Below are 23,822 nucleotides of genomic sequence, written 5' to 3'. Positions count from 1 at the left end.
GTGGTTCTCAACCTTCCTAAAGCTGTGGTCCTTGAATAGTAGTTCCTCATGTTCTGGTGACCCCCACTCAGAAAATCTTTTTTGTTGCTACTTCATAACTGTAATTTTGTTACTTTTACTGAATCATAATGTAAATATTTTTAGAGATAAGGTTTGCCAAATGGATCCCAACACAGATAGAAAACCACTGCTCTAGGGGCTCTAATTAAGTTCTGCCACCTGGAAGACATATATATCAAACTAAAGGACAAGAGATGTGATAGACACCTTTATGCATCCAGGGGCAGCATCAGTTGAGCCAGCCTTGATGATCTCTCAAGTGAGGAGCAGTCAGCAACACTAGTGACAGCAAGGACTGGCTCTATCCTGGAGGCAGTAGTAGGGTCTGGCTGTGTCAGCCATGACAGAGGTTGACAGTGTCAACCAGGGTAGGACCAGCTATGTCAGCTCTATTCCTTGTAGTGGCAGTAGTTCCCTGATCTTTGGAAACATTGTTTTCCTTTTATTCTTCCTGTCCTTCTAATATCTTTATAACCCATTATCACCTACAGGAAAGTCTTCATTCCTTGGGAGGATCTGCCAGATGGAAAGACTTGGATTTTAATTTTTGCTCTGTAAGTTAGTATCTATATTGTCTTAGAAAATTATTTAACCCCTAAGCCTCAATATGGAAGAAATAATAACCACCCCATAGCTTCATTTTATGAATTAAATATGCATGCATTTAATATGACTAGCCATGGATCACTCATTACATATTAGTAAATACTATGCATATGAATAACTGATAAGGGCTGGAGATGGCAATACATGAAAAGAACTTCTGTGTATGAGAATTCCCAAGATGTATCACATTCCTTGTTCATATTTAGCTCCTTCTCAATTTGAATGGATGTGTTGTAGGGTGCACAAACACTCACAACACATGACCCTTCTTGATTTCACATTCCCTTCCAAGAAAATTTATTCATCCAACCTGTTCACCATACACCCTCTTCCAGAACCAACCTTTATCTCTGGTCCTCCCAACACCCCATGGCATTGCAGGTTCCCCAAACCCTGATCAGACTTACCTTTGAAGCAGCTTGGTAACTCTGGCTGCCATTTGTTTAGTTTTTGACACTGTACACTGCTGATTCCTTCCATGATAAAGCCAGGCTGACATCTAAACTCCACAGTATCTCTTAAGGAAAACAAGCTTCTGCTTTCAGACACCATGACTGCATTTTCAACATGGGGAGGTGTACATTTGCCGAGTTCAATGCACTGAGGAGGAGGGCCACTCCAGACTCCAACTTCACCATCATTGCTGGTACAGTGTAAGGATGGCTCACCCACGAGATTAAAGAGCTTCTTCCCTCTATCACCAGTTTTGCAGCCATAGGTGACCACCATTCCATAATAAAAATCTTCTATAGGAACAAGGAACTCTCCATTGGTAATGGGTTGGGGTGCTTCACAAGGAATTCCTAGGCAAAGAAAACAGATTAAATTTTATATAAATAGAGGAAATCCAATGAATCACTGAATTGAAGATACTTATTATAAATGAGTTTAAATGTTCATTAAAAGCATTTAATATTTACTGACTTGTAGATGAGTTTTAAATTGTTATTTAGGTGCACGTTATAAACTTTTTTATAAACTTTTCCTACTTTTTTCTTATAAACACATGAAGTTACAAATACAATTGACCTCATTTGAAATAGCTCTTTAATCATATTACAGAGTTTATATCAGCTTTCAGATTTTTCTTCTTGTCTATTAATTTGCAAATCTGTTGTTAACTGAAATGAAAATTTGAAAAAGTAATATTAGCAACAAAGTTTTTAGAGTATAAGATGGAAAAAATGTCATCAAAATACACAAAGATTTCTTGAACAGAAAAATCAGTAACTAGGAGGAGAAAATTAGAAAGTTAACAATATTAAAATGAAGAATTTCTATTTTCTTTTTTTGTTTGTTTTTTTTTGTTTTTTTCGAGACAGGGTTTCCCTGTAATTTCTAGAGCCTGTCCTGGAACTAGCTCTTGTAGACCAGGCTGGCCTCGAACTCGGAGATCCGCCTGCCTCTGCCTCCCGAGTGCTGGGATTAAAGGCGTGCGCCACCACCGCCGGCGTAAGAATTTCTATTTTCAAAAAGAAAAAAAAGACAGGCCATAGACTAAAAGAAAACATACTTGTTTTATTTATTGGAAAATATGAAATTATGTACAAGAATTTCTATAAAATAAGTAAATAAACTAGTAAATAATGCATACAAGGTTTGAACAGTCATTCCACAATTATGAAGAGTTAGTATCAATGAAAACTCAAATCATTTTAGATATTTTGATCATTAGTATTATGCTATGGAAACAACAGAATGATCTGACTATCAAGATCTTCATCATGTAACTATGGACAGTGTTATATGACTTATTTGTGAAATCTCGGGCTGGTGGACAAAAATATACAGTGAATTATTGTAAAAGAGGTTGAGTTAGTTTATAGGTCTAGAAAAACTCACATAAACAGGAAATGATATTCTGCAGGACATAGCCTACTATCAAGTATACCAAAATTTCCTCTAGCTTTTACCCAAGGGACTTAGAGCTATTTAGTGGGCTTAAGTTATAGAAATTTTAGGTAAATAGACAGATAAAAGTACAGAAACAGCTACAGCTGTGTTTTAATAGGAGAATACATGCAGTTTGAATTTTGATTCTTTTTTACATAAAATGTGTGTGTTTAAATGTTCCATATGCTGCTGTGGGATAAAGCTTTTGTACACTGTAAAAATTTGTTAATGGTATTGGTTTAATAAAACAATGATGGCTAGTAGTCAGGCAGAAAGTACAGGTGGGGCAACCAGACTAGGAGAATTCTGGGAAAAGGAAAGGCCAGAGGCAGTCACCACCCAGATGCAGAGGAAACAAGATGAGAATGTTGCACTGATAAAAGATACCACACCACGAGGCTAAACAGAGACAAGAATTATGGGTTAATTTAAGTTGTAGGCGCTAGTTAATAATAAGCCTGGGCTAATAGGCCAAACAGACTATAATTGTTATAAGCCTCTGTGTGTTTCTTTGGGACTGAATGGCTGTAGGTCTGGGCAGGACAGAAACTTGGTTCACAATATGTGAAAGTGTAGGTTAGCCCACAGCTTCACTAACCTTGAAAAATATGGACAAAAATTTTATTAATTTGCCAAGCAGGAAGATAGTTATATTAGAGATTGTAAAACAAACATAACTTAAGGTGAACTGAGATAAAGATAAGATTGGAAGACATTTTACATTTACATTCTACAGTTAGAAAAGGAACATCCCAGGACCAAGGAGAACTTAAAGAATGCTGTAGTTCAAGAATGTTGTAATAGTCTTCTGTCTTAGAGTTACATTGCTGTGATGAAAAAACATGACCAAAAGCAACTTGAGAAGGAAATAGTTCATTTGGCTTACATCCTAAAACATTCTACCGAGAGAAGCTAGGGCAGGAACTCTAATCAGGAAGAAACCTGAGGCACATGCTGATGCAGAGGCCATGGAAGCTTATGTTCCTCATGGCTTGCTCAGCCAGCTTTTTTTATAGAACCCAGGACCACTAGCCCAGGACTGACACTACCCACAATGGAATAGGCTCTCCCACATAGATCACTATTAAGAAAATGCCTTACAGGCTTACTCTAGCTTATGTCAAGTTGAGACAAAACTAGCCAGAACGTCTTCATTTTCTTGAAAAACAGATTATACAAGAGGAATTTTAACAACAATTTTTAAAATCCCTTATAGGGCTTTAGGTTGACATCTGTGGTAGAGTACTTCCTAACAGGCATGAGACCCTGGGTTCTGTAGTGATGAGCGGCGGGCCGTGTTCCCGCCACTCTGCTCCCAGCTGCCTGGCTAGCTTATGCCCCAAATTAACAACACACAAAATGTATTCATTTAAACACTGCCTGGCCCATTAGTTCCAGCCTCTTATTGTCTAATTCTCACATATCTTGCTTTAACCCATTTCTAATAATCTGTGTAGCACCACGAAGTGGTGTCTTACCGGAAAAGATTCAGCACATCTGACCTGGTGTCTGGCTTCATGGTGACTGTCCCAGAGAGGAGAGGCAGGGCAATTGTCTGAGCCATCTACCTCACTTCCTTCTTCTGTCTACTCCACCCACCTAAGGGCTGGCCTATTAAATGGGCCAAGGCAGTTTCTTTATTAACGAATGAAATCAACACAGACAGAAGGCTCTCCTACATCATTTCCCCTTTTTCTGTTTAAACAAAAAAAAGAAGGCTTTAACTTTAACATAGCAAAATTACATATAAAAAAACAGTTATCAAGTAAGAATTACAGTTACAGTATTTATATCTACTTTATCTTTTATCATAACTAAGAAAAACTATAACTATCTATTCTTCAACTCCATCAAAGACTCCAGAAGGACACAATATTACCTAGGTGAACAAGAAGTAAGCTACTTCCAAAACTCTAGAAATGACAGAGACATCTCGCTGCCTGGACAGTCACCCAAACTTCCTCTGTACCGTTGGGGCATCCATCTTCAGCCTACAGACCCATAGGTTCCAGCAGACATTTCCATGAAGCAGGAAATTACAAAGACAGTTCAGTCACTTTCTGCTGTGTTCTGCAGAATGTCTCACAGACTCTTTCATGAATCAGGAACCCTGAAAGATCATCTCATCTTTAGGCAAGTTCAACAGTCCTCTTTCTGTGGGTTCTTTGTGTCCAGTTTATGCCAACAGTCCAGGCAAAAGCAGTTTCTTGCCCAAATGGCTATCAAACTCCATAAGGAGCCTCTTCGATGCCCATCTTCCTCTTGAAGTAGATTGGTGCTGCCAGGAGAAGATGTGTCTCATTGTCATGAAAAGCCCTAAGTTATTAAAACATTTAAATGCCATATTCTGTAGTCTTTGAAAGATATTAGGAATGCCTATCTAACTGAAATATATCTCTATATATCTAGAAAATCTAACTAATATGACTACAGCTTGAGTATTATCGATGATTATCCATTAACAACCTATATTTCCTAATTATACATTGCATTTTTAAAATGAACTACACAATCACAATACCTTAATCAAGATCAGAAATACATATAACAAAATTGACCTTAAAATCATTACCAATGCAAATTATTCATCTCTAGGGTTCAATCTTAGATCTGCAAAAATTATATAATTCCAGAGAAAATTTAAAGTACATAAGTAAAGGTGATAGAAATAAAAATTTCAACTTACTGTCACAAATAGGTGCCTCATTATCCCAAGAGAGACCGTTATCTAAGATTATGCACACAGCAGTGGGGGAACCAATGAGGCGGTATCTATACACAGAATAAAGAATGTTAATTAAATCATAAGTAATTGCCTGCTTAAATTGTTGCTTCCCAGAGATTACTACCTTGAAAGCTTCAGGACATTTTTTTCTTTTCTTGTCAAAGAGACCATGAGTTCTGAAATCTTACATCCTTCTTTGGACTTTTTGATTTTCATCTTAATGCATTCCTAACCAAATGAGATCTTTCTTTTTATTATGTTATCATGCAATCTGCAATAAATTATAATTGTTTCCTATAAATCTTATTTTTAAAGACATTACAAGCTTCTTGAGGGCAAAAGAAATGTCATGTGTATATGTATATTATACTAATATGAATGAATTCATTTATACCTTGAAAACAGTAATGTGAATGCCTAGATAAGGATATGCCTTATCAGTAAGATTCATTAACATAGAACCTAGGAACTCAAATCTGACCGAAGTTGAACAAAAACAGCAATACTTGATTAAAGTCAGAAATATTCAATTAATATGCTGTAAATTGTTTAGTATGTCATAAAATTAAAACAAGTCATGACACTTATTTTACAGCAACTTAATTCTTATAACTATTATGTTAGATTTATTAAAAAAATGTCATTTTGGGAAGTGCAACTGTAAAGGATTGTGTTTTAAATTTCACTTGCTCCTTTTCCTCTGTGAAAGAAACTTTTTGTTTTTTTTCTTCTTTATTTCTTTCCTTTTTGTTTGTTTGAGACAGGATTTCTCTGTGTTTCTTTTTGACTGTCCTGGAACTCACTCTGTAGTCCAGGCTGGCCTTGAACTCAGAGATCCGAATGCTGGGGAAAAGTCATGTGCCACCAGCAACCAGTGGAAAAGAGGATACAATTTTACATGTAAGCTTGTGTATTTTCTACCACAGAAAGAACTAAAATAGACACAAGATCTCTTGTTCTGTCTAGTTACTGTGACACTCACTTTTCATCTTCCCTTTCCCAATTTTCCTAGAATATTCTTATTGCTGGTGACTACTTCTATAATTATATAATTTATAAAAAGTTATATAATCATATAGAATGTAACCATATATGATTAGCTTTCTACTCAGCATAATTACTGGAGGTTTATCAAGCAATCCTTTCTGTTATAAGTTAGAGCTCATAGCATGGATATACCACCATTCCCTTAACCACTTACCTACTGATGGATATTCAAGTAAGTCCAAAATCAGGGAGAGCCATAGAAATAAGTGGGTAGTTTTATAGAGATAGGACAGGGGAAGCTTTCCTTTGAGAATAATAAAAATGCTTTTGGTGCTCCTAATCTTAAAGAAAAGACTGCCTTTCACCACTGAGAACAATGTTAGCTGTAGGCTTGTCGTATGTGGAAAATATATGCAGAATCTCTAATCCTTTTATGACTAACTTTTAAAGAGCTTTTCTAACAATGGAAAATTTGAATTTCTTTTCAAATATCTTTTCTTCTAGTAATGGCTATGTTTTTACACTCATTCTGTCAGTGTGATATATCACATTTTATTTGTACATTGTCAAGTTTTCAATTCAGGGATAAATCCCACTTAATCATGATGTATGACCGTGAGTATGTTGTATGAGTATACATGTGGTCTATGTGATAGTGCTGAGGTGATATTTCATTTGTATTTTAATAAACAAAGCCTGCTGAAGTTCAGAGAGTAAAACAGCCTCATTGATCAGCCTTACAAATCAAACAGTCGTGGCACACACCTTTAATCCCAGTAGCCACACTAGTTTGCCATAGAAACCGGGCAATAGTGGTGCATGCCTCACTTACAGTCTCATTCTGAGATTCCTGGAGGCAGAATCGCCATTTTGGACTGAGGTAGAGGTAAGAGCCAGTGACTAATTGTTTTGCTTTTCTGACCTCAAGTTGAACTCCAATTTCTGTCTCTGGGTTTTATTAATTGTGCTACATAGTGTGCTCGTATGTGTGCACAAGGAACTCAGAGCAAGATGCCAGGTATCTTCCTCTATCACTCTTAGTCCACTACCTTGGGAAAAAAATCTCTCACTGGACTGAAAACTCACTCTTTTGGCTAGGCTGTCTTGCCACCATGCTCTTAGGATCTGCCTGTCTCTCATTCTCCCAGTACTAGGATTACAGGCACATGGAGCCATGGATGGCTTTTTACATGGATGTTGAAGCTTCATCCCATTAGCCCCAGTGTATGCACTTATAAATTCTGTCTGCTTGTAATTTGTAGAGAATGTTTAACACATGTTTATTAAGGATATTGTCCAGCAATTTCCTTCTGTTGTTATGTCTGGCTTTGGTATTAGCATAGTACTGACCTCATAAAATAAATTAGAATTCAGTGGTGAAGTCATTAGATCCTAAGGCTTCCTTTGTTGGAAGGTTGTAGTAAGTAAACGGAATTTATCTAAGAATTTATCTTTTGCCTCTTCAGCTACCTTGAACTATATGGCAATGCTAACTCACAGCCATCACGGTTTCTTCAACTCCTTTCTCACAGTTTTTGGTTCAGGATTTATCAATGCAAAGACTGTGTGTTTAGTCTGCACCATACCACCCAGTGAGTGTTTTACTTCCTATGTATGTTGCCATAGTTAGGAACATCCCCCAAAGGCTCATAGTTTAAAGGCTTAGTCTCCCAGGCTATGATCTTACTGGGCTGTTGCAGAATCTTTAAGAGGTGGGCCGGGTGGTGGTGGCGCACGCCTTTAATCCCAGCACTCGGGAGGCAGAGGCAGGCGGATCTCTGTGAGTTCGAGACCAGCCTGGTCTACAAGAGCTAGCTCCAGGACAGGCTCTAAAGCTGCAGAGAAACCCTGTTGAAGCCAAGAGTTAAGTGAACATGAACTGAACTGAGATTTCTATAACTATGAATTAAAAGATACCTTTCTTCCTTTTAACTATCTCAATTATTTTGTTATAGTAACGGAAAGCTGACTAACGTGTGCTGTCTTGATTATTCAGCAGGGATAACATATCTTTTTCACCTAGTCATGTTATACTTTTGCAAATTTCAATCAAGAATTAAACACTTATATTGACGCCTTTTAAGGCTAGGCAACATTCTGATGGTGTGGACTTGCTGTAGAGCACTTGCATAGCATGCTTAAAGCCTTGAGTTCAACAAAGCCTTGAGCACAAACAAATCAAAACACAACCAAAACTCAAATCAGGAAGTAACAAATTAGATGTCTTTCCTGAGTCTTGGATAGAAGGCAGTACTGCTGTTCCAGAAGTCTTGATGAAGAGCTGTTGATGCCAACTCACCCTGTATTACAAGTATAGGTAATACTGGATCCAAACTTAATGTCTGTGAGTACATGTACTATGCCATTCTGAGGATCTTTAGGATTTGCACATGATTTACCTGTGAGAAAGAAACAGAATTTTTGAACCAAGTAAAGTAAACTGAACTTTTCTTAGTTTATAAAGTTCTAACCTGACTGTAACTTACTGTATACAGAGCATACAAAATTGTAAGATTTCACACATTTTTGCTATGAGGAAACTCACCAGATACTTCTTTCCAAAAGAACTCCCATCCAAGTTCTTTCTTATTTTCACATGGTGACTTTCAAAAACATGAATACTTCATTTATTGCCAAGGCATTCTTTTAAGTTTTCCAATTCACAGGCCTCAAAGTCTGGGATTTTTTTCATCTCTTAGTTATTAAATATACATTTATTTGCCTTGGAATTACTAATTACTTAGTGACACTTGTGCAAAGTTGGATACACTAAGTGAAATATCCTGAGGGTATTTTTCCTCAATCATGCTTTGTGATGGCCACTATTATTAAATTTATCAACAATTAAGAAGACAGAAGCATAAAGATATGACTTACAAGAATGAATCAATGTATTATATATGCCTTAGATAATATTATTAATGACATGTGTCATAATATTAAAATCGAGACGAACTTGAAACAGACTCTACTATTTGCCACAAAGTATCTACTCTCTGCCACCTTCCTCTGCAGTTACTCACGTATACACTTATTTTCAGCACTTGTCCAGTCTGAGTTTTGTTCACATTCGATGGAGAACTGCCTCTTGATATATCCTGGGCGACATTCATACGTCAAAGATGTTCCAATGGGAAACTCGGATTCATTGGTTTGAGATATACGGTTGGCAAATGGAAACCATGATGGGGCTTTGCACTGGCCTGGAGAATGAGACCACACTTAATGGAGGAACTTTTATTCCACCTTTTCTTTCTCTCCAATATACTTTATAGATGTGATCAAAGAAGAAAAAGAATACTCTAATAGTAGTAAAAGGAATGATTCTTTTAATATTCTTTTTAAAGATTTATGTATTTATTATGTACAGTGTTCTGTCTACATGTATGCCTGCAGGCCAGAAGAGGGCACCAGATCTCATTAGATGATGGTGTAAATCACAAACAATCCCACACCAGTTTGGAATTATGATTAATAGAATGGTTATTTATTTAAAGGGGAAAAAACTTACAGATCACCGTCCCAGACAGCAGCCCTCTGCGCAATCAGGAAGGGAGCCTAGTCGTCAGAAGCGGAGCCGGAAGCCAGAGAGCGAGCGGAGGGAAGTGGCCGCATTTTTAAAAAGAGAGACCACGCCCCAATGGGCTGGTATCTCAGTGGCTATTGGCTAAAGGAGCAGAAGGAGCTCCCGCAACAATTACAGATGTTTGTGCACCACTGTGTGGTTACTGGGAATTGACCTCAGGACCTTTAGAAGAATAGGCAGTGCCCTTAACCCCTATCTCTCCAGTACCTTTAATGGGAATTTTTACAGTAAGTTTTTAAAATAATTTTAGTTATCATCTATAAGTCTCTCCTTTAAAAATGCCCCTGCTTAAATATTTTTAAAGATATATTCATTTTATTCTGTGACTCTTGTGCTTAAATGCATGTATGTGTAGCTCATGGATGCAGTGCCTTTGGAGATCAGAAGACAATGTTGGATCCCCTGGAACTGGAATTATGGATACCTCTGCTCTTTTTTTTTTTAAAGCAATGTGTATGTAGCTTATGCAACATAGAATGTAGGTAGGACAAATAGTCTTTTGCTGAAGGGAAACTCCAACATAGTTTCAAATTTCAACCAATCAGAGAGTACCTGTGCTTAGATTCCATCCTTCCTATCCTCACTTTTCATTCTCTCCTGTGCCAAAACAGACTCATGCACTGCCTCCTTCCTCTCAGTCTCCGTCAACCAGCTAGCTCTCCTGGCCCATGATCTTCCTCTCTGCATTCAGGAATGGATCAGCACTTCGGCCAGGGGGGTAGGGGGGAGGAGGGAATAATAAAGTTCAAAAACTGTAGCTGTGTTCCATTTTGTGAATGTATTTTCCAGTACATGTTTTTATTTAACTTCTAGACTCAGTTATCTTCCCTTAAGGCTTAGCAGAATTAAATTAACTGACAGTTAGGGTCAAATAACAAGTAATCAATAATTATCTGTTGGGAAAAAATCATTTTATGTTTGGAAATATTACATTTTTGCTATGACTTAATTTCCTTCCAAAACTCTCAATTAATTAATTCAAATTTTAAGGGGGTAGATTAAGGCATACAAAAAGTTTTGAACAATGTATTTCTAGTTAATTTTTAAACTGACTGCATATTGTTTTGCATATGTTCAGCTTTGGTAACTCCAAAATGTATGCTGGTTTAAAATCATTTTATATACTTCCTGATTTTGATGGGTCTGCTTGTTCTACTAGATGCTAAAGAGTCATGTTCAAATATTCTATTTTATAATAAACTTGTCTATTTTTTCATTATGCCCAACTTTTTATATATTGTATTAGAACATGCAAATTTAAATTGCTATATTTCATGAAAGATTAACTTTTATCATAATAAAATATCTCTAATTTTCACAACAAATCTTGCTTCATGTTCTATTTTTATTTGTGAAATAAAACTAAATAGGATATCCAGTATTTCAATTGTTTTATTTGATTTGTGTGTGTGTGTGTGTGTGTGTGTGTGTGTGTGTGTACGCTTGCGCGGTATGTCTATGCTTGGTTTGTATGCAAATATGCAGGTTTTGCATTGTGTGGTTGCACATGCATATGCATGTTTATGTGCACATGGAAGCCTGAGGTGATGTTGAAAATCATCCTCTATCAACTCTTGCAATTTTCTCATTGAAGCAGGGTCTTTCAGTGAAACCCAGACCTTGCTGATATGGCCAATCTTGCTGGCCCAGTTACCCTGGGATCCCTTGTCTGTACTTTCAGAGGCTGGAATTACAGGTGGGCTGACACATTCACCCAGAATCAACATAAGTTTCTGGGGATCTGAATATCAGTTCTCATCCTTGTACAACAAGTACTTTATCTGCTGAACTATCTCTCCTACGCTGTATCAATAATTTTAAATATAAACACATAATACTTATTTAAAGACATACTATCATAATACCATTTACCAAGCAGCTTTACATTGGTTTGTTTTGACATGGTGTTTTCCACCCTTTCATATCTACCTGCCGTGTCTTGAAATATATGTATTATTAATTTTGTCTGTATTACTTTTGCGTCATTATAACAGATGTTTCAAACTTAGGTTACAATGTCTTTAGAGTCTCAGCAATTTTTAATGGCATTCTTAGTCTAAAAGAATATATAATAGCTCCATTTATTAAATAAGTATGTTCAAACAGTATAGGTCTCTTGTCTATGTCATAATTATGCAAAGAGATTTGAGGCCTTATATAACTTCTCAAACTTTGGATTTAGACTGAAAACACCCATTTAATTTCCTGTTCCACATTCATTTTCATGTGATACTCTTTCCCTAACAACTGTGGAAATCCAAATTTACAAAGCTCTGGCCTAATATAATCTATCTCTGGAGCCAGAAGCTACTCTGAACTTGTAGCTTGTACCTGAAAGATATGAAGAACTGTTGTTTTCACCGAAATTTTAAAATCTTGTGCTAGTTAAGTCTTTGTCAACTTGACACAAACTAGAGTTATCTGGGAAAAGGGAACCTCAACTGAGAAACTGCCTTTATAAGACTTGCCTGTGTACATGTCTGTGGAGGCATTTTCTTGATTAATGACTGACTTAGGAGGGCCTTGCCCACTGTGATGCCATTCCTTGGCAGGTGGGCCTGGGTTGTAGGGAAATAAGCTTGTAAGTAGCTTTCCTTTGTGGTCTCTGCTTCCAGGCTCTTGAGTTTCTGCCTTGGCATCCTTCCCTAGGTGATGAACTATAACCTGTGAGCCAAATAAACCTTTCTCCCCACTCCATCACCCAATGATGCTTTTGGTCACTGTTTATCATAGCAACAGAAAGCAAACTTAATACTTTCAAAGTACTCCTGTGAGTCTGCCATGGCTCTAATGCTCCCTTATCTCATAGCTTCAGACATTTGGTCATGTGACAACTTCAGTCTTTAAATAGGAATTGACTATTAATATTTAATAACATTAAGACTAAATCAACATCTTACTGTTTTTGTCTTTTGTGATTTTGTGCTTTCATTTTGTTTTGATTAGTGATTATATTTATTACTATTACTTACTTTTATTGTACTTTTGTTTTTGCTTCAAAAATAACATGATCTCAATATATAAACATCTACTAATCTACTAACAACAATATAATTTCCCCAACAAGAATTATAGAAAATGCTAACTCCATCTATTTCCAACCTTTGTTCTATTACTATCAAACATTTAAATACAACATGTACTTTAAACCACTGCTAATCATATTCAGTACAGACACTATATGCTGTTTGTTGAATGTCAGTTACTTGCTACTAGACTGGATGCTAATGGCAATGGACTCCCTCGTGTAGTTAAACTCAAGAAAGTCTACCTAGAAAGGCATAATAGGCTAACTGCTATGGTTTGTCTATAAATATCCATTACTGTCACGCTTGCATTCCAGTCGTGGGAGCTATTTGGGGAGGCGGTAGGTTGGGACATGGGGCCAATCTGACAGCGTGGGACAGTAAGGGCATGACTTTCAATGATATATCCACTTGGGGGTCAGGCCAGTGTTCTCTGTTTCTTGTTCTGTTACCAACCAAGAAGCTAGGTAGTCTTCCAGCTGCTCCATTTGTCATGCCTTTTCAACCAGCATGGACTGAACCCTCTGAAAACATGAGCCAAAATTCTCAAAAAAGCTCATTCTCCTTTACAATGTTTATGTTAGGTATTTTATCATAGTGAATAGAAAAGTAATGCACTAAGTAACTACCTCCCAATGATAACCATGTTCTCATCCCTAGAGCATGTAAGATGACATTTTGGGGTAAAGTAGCTGTATAGGTATTACTAAACATTTTAAGATCTACAGATTACTCTGGATTTCCTGCATAAAAACTAAATGTATTCACAATAGTTCTTAGGTAAGAGGTTTGCAAGACGTGGAAGGACATTTAAAGATGCAAAGTTGCTGGCCTTGAAGAATAGGAAATAGCCATGAGTCATGAGATGTGGGCATCTGGGAGCTGGACAGAGTAAGGAAACTCATTTTCCTCCGTGGCCTACGGAGCAACACAGCAATCCAGACTTGGGAATCCAGAATTAACTATTAGAGAACACAATTCTTTTGTTTAAGGTCATAAAGTTTGGGGAATTTGTTTAGGATACCCTAGGAGTATCAAAGGAAGTTTATGTAAAACATTTACTAGTATCACACACTCAGAGGGGTGCTAGTAAATTGTAATTGTTATTCACATAAAAGAAAAAATAGTATCAGTTCAAAGTATGCAGCTAAAGTGGGCATACGGAATTTTTTCCAAGAGTTTATTTTTTTGCCAATACTTGTAGGAAATGAGCCTATTTTGTCAGGAAAGCCCTGGAAGACATTTGCAACTGATGATTTCTGAGATCTCCTGAACGATACATTTCACATTCGGGCTAGGAATTATGGTTTATACCTCATAAATTCTTATCATGGTTTCTAAGCGTAAATCAATAGTCGTAAGAATTCCTAAAGCTTACATATTTTTTTCTGTTGACAATGGTTAGAGTTAGAATTGGGGACCAATTCTGGATTGCCTATTAAAGTAGAGGATTTACTTCAAAAGAGCTCATGGTCCTAATTTTCCTCCATTATTAGACTGGCTGTGGCTGTCCCCACACACTCCACTGAACTATGGGTGTCCTGTTCTGTGTTTTCACATGTATGTATCATCACGTTCAACCTGACTTCCTACCAGACATGCATTCATCCTCTATCTCTGAAACATTCTATGTGGAATCTTTCATTTCTCTCTAGCTTCTGGTCTTCTTCCAGGTCTCAGCTAACATACCACTTTCCAAACCTGAGAAATATCATACTTAAACTACCTGTTCTTACTTATCCATTATCTTTTCCCCTATTATATCAATAATATTTTATTATTATAATTTTTATTTTAAATATGTATACATTTGATAGGATTTCTTTCAATAGCTATCAGAGATAGATAATGTGAAGGTAAGAGACCAAATAACCTTTGTTCCTATACATAAATGCCAGGCCCAGAGCTTAGCACTCAATTATAAGCAGATGTATTTTGTTGCCATAAGCAAATAAATAATATACTTGTAAAATAAGTTGTAGTGAGGAGCTGCGGGCTGCGTTCCCGCCGCCCAGCTTTCTGCCTCCTGGCTAGCTTAACACGCGAAATAACATCACACAAATTGTATTCTTTTAAACACTGCCTGGCCCATTATTTTCAGCCTCTTACATCTTGATTAACCCATATCTAATAATCTGTGTAGCACCACGAAGTGGTGCCTTACCATTTAGTTTCTAGCATACGTCCATCTTGGGCTGGAGCTCCTCGCGTCTGGCTTCTCTCTGAGGAGAGGCATGGCAGTCTGTCTAACTTAGGAGAGGCGTGGCATCTTACTGATCCTTCTACCTCACTTCCTCTTCCTGTTCTGTCTACTCCAATAAGTACCATCAAGAATTCACACAGACTACATTCCAAGAAGTCCTCATTTGCAGAGTCTTGGTTAGAGTTCATATATTTCTAAGTTTCAAAGTTATTACCACTTTGAAAATACTGTATAACAGCAAAAACAAGACAAAACAAAAAAACGTACTAAGTGAAAAAAACAATTCCTATGAAAACCACTGTGATAAATATGGAGAAAAGAGAAAGAACAGCAACAAAACCATTGAGTGAAAGTTTCTGTGATTTCAAATATCATGTCTTCACCTTTTCTCTAGCTGACAAGTAGGATGAATACAATGCTGATAATTGTCTCCCCCATTAGTCCCAGCAAGGGAATCAATCCCAAGTGCAGCATCCAGTTAAAAGAAATTTTCATACAAATATCAGTCTTTGTTTTCTCTTTGGTCTAGTTTTTCAAAGTAATTACTTTGAGATTTACCCAAGGTATATGTATTTCATTGCTGAGAAATATTCAGTTAGATAAATATGCCATAATTTAACTGAAGGACATTTTGGTTGTTTCTACTTATTGGCTATTACCAACAGTGCAGGATGATGGAGGTGGAGAGAAGGTTCAGCAGTTAAGAGCTCTTTCTCATCTTCCAGAAGACCCAGGTTTAATTTCCAGCACCCACATGACAGTTCACAACCTTATGTGACACCAGTCTAAGGAAACCTGTTGCCCTCCTCTGGCCTCTGTAGGCACTACATGCATGTTGTGCACAGACATACATGCAAGCAAACACTAATACACACTAACAAAGATAAAATAAAAATAAAATCTAAAAACAACAAAACAAAACACCACCCAGCTACAAAAGCTAATGCAGATGTCTCTGTTGGACACAGATTTTTATTTCTCTTAAGTAAAACCCTGGGAGTAAAATGCCTAGGTACATGATAGAAATTTTTTTGAGACACTGCTGAGTCATTTTCCAACAGCAGTCCCTTATCTGCCAGTAAACAGCACATGACAACTTTCATTACTTCTTGCTAACAATATATAGTCTGCATACTTTTAGCTGTTCGCATGCATATACATTGTGATCTTACTACATTTTTTTGTCCTGGAAGATATAACCTACTTTCAAGTGTTCCATTTAAGGCACTGATTGATTCATCCTGAGCCATCACAACTGTGAACTCATGACCACTTCCATGACTGCTGAAATATGAGCTGTCAACCTGAGCTACACTCTATACTCTGCTGTTATTCTACATACTTTACCCTTTAGTGGAGAATAAAGACGTGTGCCACTGTTGCCTGGCTTGGAATAAGCATTTTAAATACTTTACTAGACACAATGATCTAATATCATTAGTTAAAACACTTAAGTGACAAAATATTATCACAGGTTTTTTTTTTCTTTTTTTGGTTTTTCGAGACAGGGTTTCTCTGCAGCTTTAGAGCCTGTCCTGGAGCTAGCTCTTGTAGACCAGGCTGGTCTCGAACTCACAGAGATCCGCCTGCCTCTGCCTCCCAAGTGCTGGGATTAAAGGCGTGCGCCACCACTGCCCGGCCCCACAGGTTTTGTTAATAGGAGTGTATATAAGGCTGTATTTCAACTAGTATTCTTGATAGTTTCTAGATTTTTGTTGTTGCTATTTGTTTTTATATGATCAGCACTTCTTCTGTGTTTCACATACAACTTATATATGTGTGTATCCTTAGGCAAATAAAGGGGTAGTCAGTGCAGCCACCTTGTTTTCTGGAATTACTCTTACTATAATCATCTTTAGTGAGTATTTCTCAGTGCAGGACATGTAAGAAGGTTATTTTGTCTATCATTAGATAATATAAACTATAAATCACACATCTGATAATATGGAAACAGATGCATTATGAAGCACAGGAAACAAACTCTACTCCCCTTCTTTGTCTTCCTCACACAACTGTTAACAGAAATGATCCTACAAGAGTATCTTAGGGCATGCTAGAGTCCACCAACTCCAACAGTATTCTAATAACACTTAACTACTGTACCATTATGGCCCTGATTATGGTTTATTTTAGTGAATGGTCTGTATGAGCCTGGGAAGAAGGTATATTCTACTGTTGTGTGATGCTGAGTTCTGCTGTGTCCTTACTGTTTTTCTGCCTGCTACATCTGTCTAGTTCTGGTAGAGGGTTATTGAAGCTTCCAACTCTAAGAGTATATTCATTTATTGCTGTTTACAGATCTGCCCATTTTTGCTTCATACATTTTGATAATGCTGTCAGAGGCACACATGTGGACATTTGTTAACTGACTTGCTGGATCCAAGGTCCTCAGCTGTAAGTAGCAGAGACTGGAAACCCAGAACCACTTTCTCTATGAGTGTACCTTTGAGGTGAAGCTCTCCACCACATTTTTTTAAAATCACAAAGTGCTGTGGCCAGTGGAAGCATTCTAGTAGTATTCTCTTCATTTCAACTCTCTAAAGTACTTCATAGCCTGAGTCACATTTGAAGGATACTGTGATAACCTTGGTAAATTTTCTTTGCACAGGATAATGCCTGAGGTTGTAACAGTATCTTAATAACTATGGCAAAACTGTAGCACCATTTCAGCCATTTTTCATCATATTTCAGATGATGACGAAGCCACAAAGATCACTAAGCACTGATAGAAGATTCCCAACATTCTTGGTATACTTCGTTTCTAAAAATTTAAATTTTATCACATATTGTCTCCTGATCAGTTACTATGTGTACCTAGGGAGATAAATACTTAAACACAATTTTTTGCAGAAATTTTGTTTTTATTTTTTTTTCTGCTTTCAGAAAAAAAAGGTTCAATTAATATATGTAATCGGTCTAGAGGAAAAGCTTAAACCCCAAGTTGAACAAAAACACTTAAGACTGTCATTTCAACTGTCAATGAGTCTAAACAATGCAAAAAGTCTTCAAGGAAGTCTTTCTCTGAGAAAATTCTTATTGAAGACCTAGAAAGGGTACTTAGAATTTCCATAGTGGGTAAAAAAGGGCACTCTATTTTGTGCTTAACCATCACTAAAGTGTAATATGCAAATTCTATAGTCCCTTTTACTTGCAAATATTTCATTGCAACTTGGGTCTTCCTGTTCTTCAAATCCTAACCTAGGGTGGGAGTGGGAGAATCTTCCTCAAAGTAGGAACTCAGCTGAGTTGAAGAGGATTTGGGGTGAAAGATAATCAGTCCCTAGACCTGTTTGTCTAGGCCTTCAGGGAAATGCATAAATAAGGGCTCCAGGATAGAAGTAAATTAAGCAGCAGAACATGGGTTAGACAACACCAATTAAATACAACATCACTAAATACCTCAATATCTCAGATTCACGGATGAGGAAACACACAGGCAAATTAATTTTCCTCACAACTAAATTCTAGGATGGGAAATTGAGTCTCCCAGACTTTCATGACATCCCCCAACCTCCACACCGACTCCTTTCACTACAACTGGCTCTACACTCAGTACAGACAAGCCGGTGGGAGACTGAGTACTATCTGGGCTGAGAGAGCCACACTCACCCATGGGAAAGGGGAGGGGATACCGATAGGGACCCTAGATCAGAGCGGGAGTCTGTGCTGTGCCCATTTACCGCGGGTCCCGGTGCACAGCGCGTCGTTGCCTCCCCGCACCTCCCTGCGGCTCACCCAAAATTGATGGCGTTAGGAACAGCAGCAGGATGGCCAGCTGGGCTCCGCCGCAGCAGAAAGCTACAAGGCGCCCCACGGGGCACGGACGCTCTGAGCTCCGAGAAGCCTTCATTTTCTTCAACTCCGGTATCAAGCCCAGTCGAACGGCAAAGAGAAGGCAACCACACCCAGGGTGCGGGAAATGACGCTGAGTTCCGGAATAAAGCTATTCAACACCGCTTCCCGTTGTTGGGCGGGGTCTTGTTTATTACTCATTCGTGGGACTTCTATGGATCTCCTGGGAGATCGCTTTAGGGACGCAGACACATGATCAAAACCTAGCAAGACAGTTCTAGTATGTTTTCTAATTTTAAGTACTTTCAGTTCCAAAGAAAGCAAGGCATTATGGGAACTCGGTTTGCATATAACCCGCCTTACTCCCCCACCCCCTGAAATCCGCAAGGGTGGAGCCTAACGTTAACCTGCAACTGTCTTTTAAATGGAGAGCCTTCAATCGCAGGTCCTGTATGATGAATTCAGATGTAAAGTGCCACGGAAACAAAAATTACAGCAATGAGTTAATCAGACAAATTTTATAAATATGTCAACGCAACAGCTCTCATCTTAAAAGGAATAAGAGTTTATTCTGGAGTCATTTTGAGTAACCATAGCCCTGGAACAATGATTTAGGTTACCCCAAATTTCATGTCCCAACGTGGAAGCAATTCCACAAAGGTTTTACGGTTTTACAGAGCAGAGAAAGTCTTAAATCAAGTTTAAAATACATTGGTGGGTACATCAGAGAAGCAGATATATTAATGTGGGGTAAGATTTTCTGTCGGCTCAAGCTGCTATCTGATGGCACTCTTAGCTTTTGCATTGGTAGAAGCTAGTTTTCTGCTAAATTAATAGATTCCAAAAGATAATTGTTTGCTTACTTGCTTTGGAATTTTTGTTTGTTTGTTTTGTTTAATCTGATGTTTCAAGATATTAGTTCTGACACAGGAGGCAAGGAATGGCTGTTTCAGAGGCCCAGAACAAAATAAGGTAATTAGCCTGTGACCCTGCAATATTGCAATCTCTCCATAGTTCTAAAATTCTAATCAGCCAGTCTCTGCAGACACAGGAGTTTGCTTTCACAGGCAGATGCAGTTTCTCTTCAGAAGTTTTGTTCACAAATAAAACATCAGTGTTATTTAGCCTAGATTAGGTCAGTGCAGAAATGAATGGGGGATACCAGCTAGGGGATCTTGTCATCATCCAAGTGAGATCTGATGACAGGTGAAAAATTAATAAGATCCCAGAAATGGAATAAACAGGATTTGCACTGGATTTAGTTTCTTTCTTAATAATGATGAAGAGGAAAAGATAGATAGATGAAAGAAAGAAAGAAAGAAAGAAGGAAGGAAGGAAGGAAGGAAAGAAAAGGAAAGAAGGAAAGCAAGCAAGAAAGAAAGAAAGGAAGAAAGAAAGAAAAAAAGAAAAGATGGAAGGGAAGAAAGAAAGAAAGAAAGAAAGAATGAATCAATCAATCAAGAAATAGCCCCCTACTTAGAGATTGATGGTAGTACTTATTGAAATAACAAATATAGAGGGCCAAGTTTAGGGAACAGAATTAAGAATTCAAAGATTCCAAGAGAGAAATAGACCATGTGAGCAAGAACATCCACATTCTATTTTCAGAACCTGTGATACTTTATTTGGTAGGAAAGACTTTGCTGATTAAACTAAATCAAGAATGTTGAAATGAGGAGGTAACTCTGACTATCAAGATGGACTTCATAATCCCAAGGATCCTTTTAAGAAGATGATACTAGATCAGAGAGGAAGAAAGTGAGAACAGAGATCAGAGTTGCTGCCTCCAGAGAGCAAATGCCAGCAGCCTTTATAAGGTAGAAGAAATAAATAGATTCTCCTCTGGAGTGATGGAGGAGTGTCTATGTGTTACTTTCATTATTAATAAAGAAACTGCCTTGGCCCTTTAAGAGACAGAAAATTAGGTAGGTGGAGTAGACAGAACAGAACACTGGAGCTTTCAGATGGAACCAGTCCTGGCAGCACTTTGAATTTAGTACTGTAGGAGTCATTTAAAATTTGAGTTATTCTCAAAAGAATATGGAAGAAGTTATATTATAGTTAAGTGGATTCAGTTCCTCAACTTTCTTACACTGAACGCTATCGGAGTATATCATTCCCACATTGGTGTGGGCTTACCTCTTAGCACCCACTCTCTTCCTTCAGTCCTTGATGGATTTAGGTCCTGGCTGATATTCACTTCCACCAGTGTTCCTCTTATCATAGCACTCATGGACTTAAAACATCATAGATTTTTTTTTACATACTTGGCTTCATAATTCCTTTTCTTTGTCTATGATCTTGTCCTCCACTCTACTATGCCACCAATGCCCATAGAATATCCTGGAAATGTCACTAGAACTGTATCCTCTTTATAAGGTCAACTATCCCCTTTAACCACAAATCACACCTTTCTAGTTCACCTCCAGTGTCTTGACTCTCACAATCTCTATCTCACAATATCTACAAGTCCACAGACCTGCCACAACTGGTCTCTTGCTAGGTTAGATTTGTGCTCCATTGCAATATTCACCATTTTGCATACCACTTTCACTTACAGTATTTTTTGGACAAAACAACATAAAATTCAATACTCTATTATTTTGTCTTCATTACTATAAAACTGAATGTTACTAGAGAAAAATAAAGAATTGATGGTGACTAGTCTTACTACAGATGACAACTCATTTCATTTAAATCTTTGTGTTAGGGTAACAACAAAAGTCTGATGGAGGAGGGTCATCTGTCTATGTGTTACTTTCATTGGTTAATAAAGAAACCGCCTTGGCCCTTTGATCGGACAGAAAATTAGGTAGGCGGAGTAAACAGAACAGGATGCTGGGTAGAAGGCAGTGAGGCAGTCGCCATGCTTCTCCTCTCTGAGACAGATGCAGGTTAAGATCTCTCCTGGTAAGCCACCACCTCGTGGTGCTACACAGATTACTAAATATGGGTTAAAGCAAGATGTGAGAATTAGCCAATAAGAGGCTGAAGCTAATGGGCCAAGCAGTGTTTAAAAGAATACAGTTTCCGTGTAATTATTCTGGGGCTAAGCTAGCAGTGCAGGATCCGGGTGGGATGAAAAGCAGGCCTGCCAGCAGCTCCTTCTACAAAAGTCCATTAAAGGATAACTTTTTTATGTCAAGAAAATATAATACCTGGACTGAATAGATACCTAATAGTCCATTTGGGCAAAATCAACCACCTGGCCAGAAGACCACCTCTAGGAACATAGGCTCATCTTAAGCCATACTAAAGAGTTAGGTGGAATAATTATCACTTTAATGAGATATCGTGCCTTTTCTTTCCAAAATTTCCACCCCCTACTGTAGTCTTTTGCAGAATATAGTTATGTTGCTTTGTAAATCACTGACTTCTGAAACACACAGAAAAGGATAACTGACATAGGAGTGCCCTCTGTGTGCTGCGATTACTATTAATGAATAAAGAAACTGCCTTGGCCTGTTGATAGGGCAGAACTTAGGTAGGCGGGGAGAACTGGGCTGAATGCTGGAAGAAAGAAGGTCAGAGTCAGAGAGATGCCATGGATCTGCAGCCAGAGATAGACATGCTGAAGCTTTGCTGGTAGGCCATGACCTCGTGGTGATACACAGATTAATAGAAATGGGTTAAATTAAGATGCAAGAGTTTGCCAATAAGAAGCTAGAGCTAATGGGTCAAGCAGTGATTTAATTAACATAGTTTCTGTGTGGTTATTTTGGCTGGGACCAACAAGTGGCCTCTCCTCAACAGAACATGAGACATGATTGCTCCTGACAGTAACAATCTGCTCCCAAGAGAATGTTGAGCACCAAGGACACTCCACTCAGAGTTTGTTTTCTTTTGGCACCATTGCCCTTTGGGCAAGGACTTACCCATACTTCAACTACTGACAAAGTACATAGCATTCAAAAATGGAAAAGCAGGACACAAGGAAAAAGACTGTCAAATCTTGCCAAGACAGGGTAATACAAAAAAATTTTGTCTCTGAGAATGGTCTGTCAGTTACTCTAGGCCTTAACCAAAGTTGGTTGCTTCGACATTGCAGATGAGACTTTAGGTGATTGCTTAGGTAGCTAAACTGTCTCTGTCATGTATTGCTTGCTTTGGAAGCTGCTTGATTGTACTTCCTGCCTGCTCAAGTAATATTATCTTCCTTCTCAGGCCTTTGATGGGATTGGAGATTAGATAGTCATAGTTACCACCCTTTTATAATCTAGCCAAGCCATTTCCTATACAGGACTTAGACTCCATAGGATAGAATGCTTATTAAAATATTTAGCATATGTTCCTTGCTTAATATTGTTTATGCTGATTGTAATTCTAATTATACTTGATATCTGTTCCTAGTGTATTTAGTTTTGTATTGGGTTTGGAATCCTTTTATTTAAACAAAAGGGGGAGGTGTTGTGGGAGCACATTCCATTCCTTCAGCCAATAGCCTTTAAACCAGCCAACTTGGGCATGGGCTCTGATACTCTAAAAGCAGTTGTAAAGCGTGTGCCCACTGTCTTACTTCTGGCTGCTAGACTCCGTTCCTGTTCATGTAGAGGACTGTTATCTAAGAGAGTGATTTGTAAGTTTTCCCCTTAAATAAATAACCCTTTTATTATTCATAATTCTGAACTGGTATGGGATTATTTTATGACTTCCATCATCTTTCTTCTCCTTTTTTCTTTTCTTTCTTTTATTTCCTCATCTTTCAATTTTTATTTATTTACTATTGTGTGTATGGGTGTCTTTTACCTGTATACATGTTTGTCTGTGCACCACTTGTCGGCTGCTCACAGGGGCCAGAGGAAGGATTCAGATCTCCTGCCATTGAAGTTACAGACAGTTGTTAGCATAATGTGGGTGTTGGGAAGTAAAACATAGTTCTCTGCTACTGAAAGCTCCAACTCTGGGCTAGAGAAAATGGAGAGGAGGTGTGGAGTCACTGAGGGC

At 37.9% G+C, this 23,822-nt stretch overlaps 1 protein-coding gene across 3 annotated transcripts in view; it reads right to left on the bottom strand.

The window, feature by feature from the left end:
• Positions 1-19,185, bottom strand: part of Cr1l (complement C3b/C4b receptor 1 like) — a 49,312-nt gene extending 30,127 nt beyond the window's left edge. Inside the window, exons 1-5 of one of the 3 annotated variants that reach the window (XM_038348627.1) lie at positions 18,822-19,185; positions 9,295-9,474; positions 8,571-8,670; positions 5,246-5,331; positions 1,074-1,469 (exon numbers count right to left, since the gene is read on the bottom strand). In XM_038348627.1, coding sequence (XP_038204555.1) covers positions 1,074-1,469; positions 5,246-5,331; positions 8,571-8,670; positions 9,295-9,474; positions 18,822-18,936 — 877 coding nt within the window. In that variant the 5' untranslated portion in view covers positions 18,937-19,185. The remainder of the gene's footprint in view (positions 1-1,073; positions 1,470-5,245; positions 5,332-8,570; positions 8,671-9,294; positions 9,475-18,821) is intronic. The other 2 variants (XM_038348626.1, XM_038348625.1) reach the window with 2 other exon arrangements.
• Between the last annotated feature and the right edge of the window lie 4,637 nt (positions 19,186-23,822).

The sequence above is a fragment of the Arvicola amphibius genome, chromosome 12 (genome assembly GCF_903992535.2).
Source record: "Arvicola amphibius chromosome 12, mArvAmp1.2, whole genome shotgun sequence".
NCBI classification, from domain to species: domain Eukaryota; kingdom Metazoa; phylum Chordata; class Mammalia; order Rodentia; family Cricetidae; genus Arvicola; species Arvicola amphibius.
This window is presented reverse-complemented; position numbering and strand designations above follow the sequence as displayed.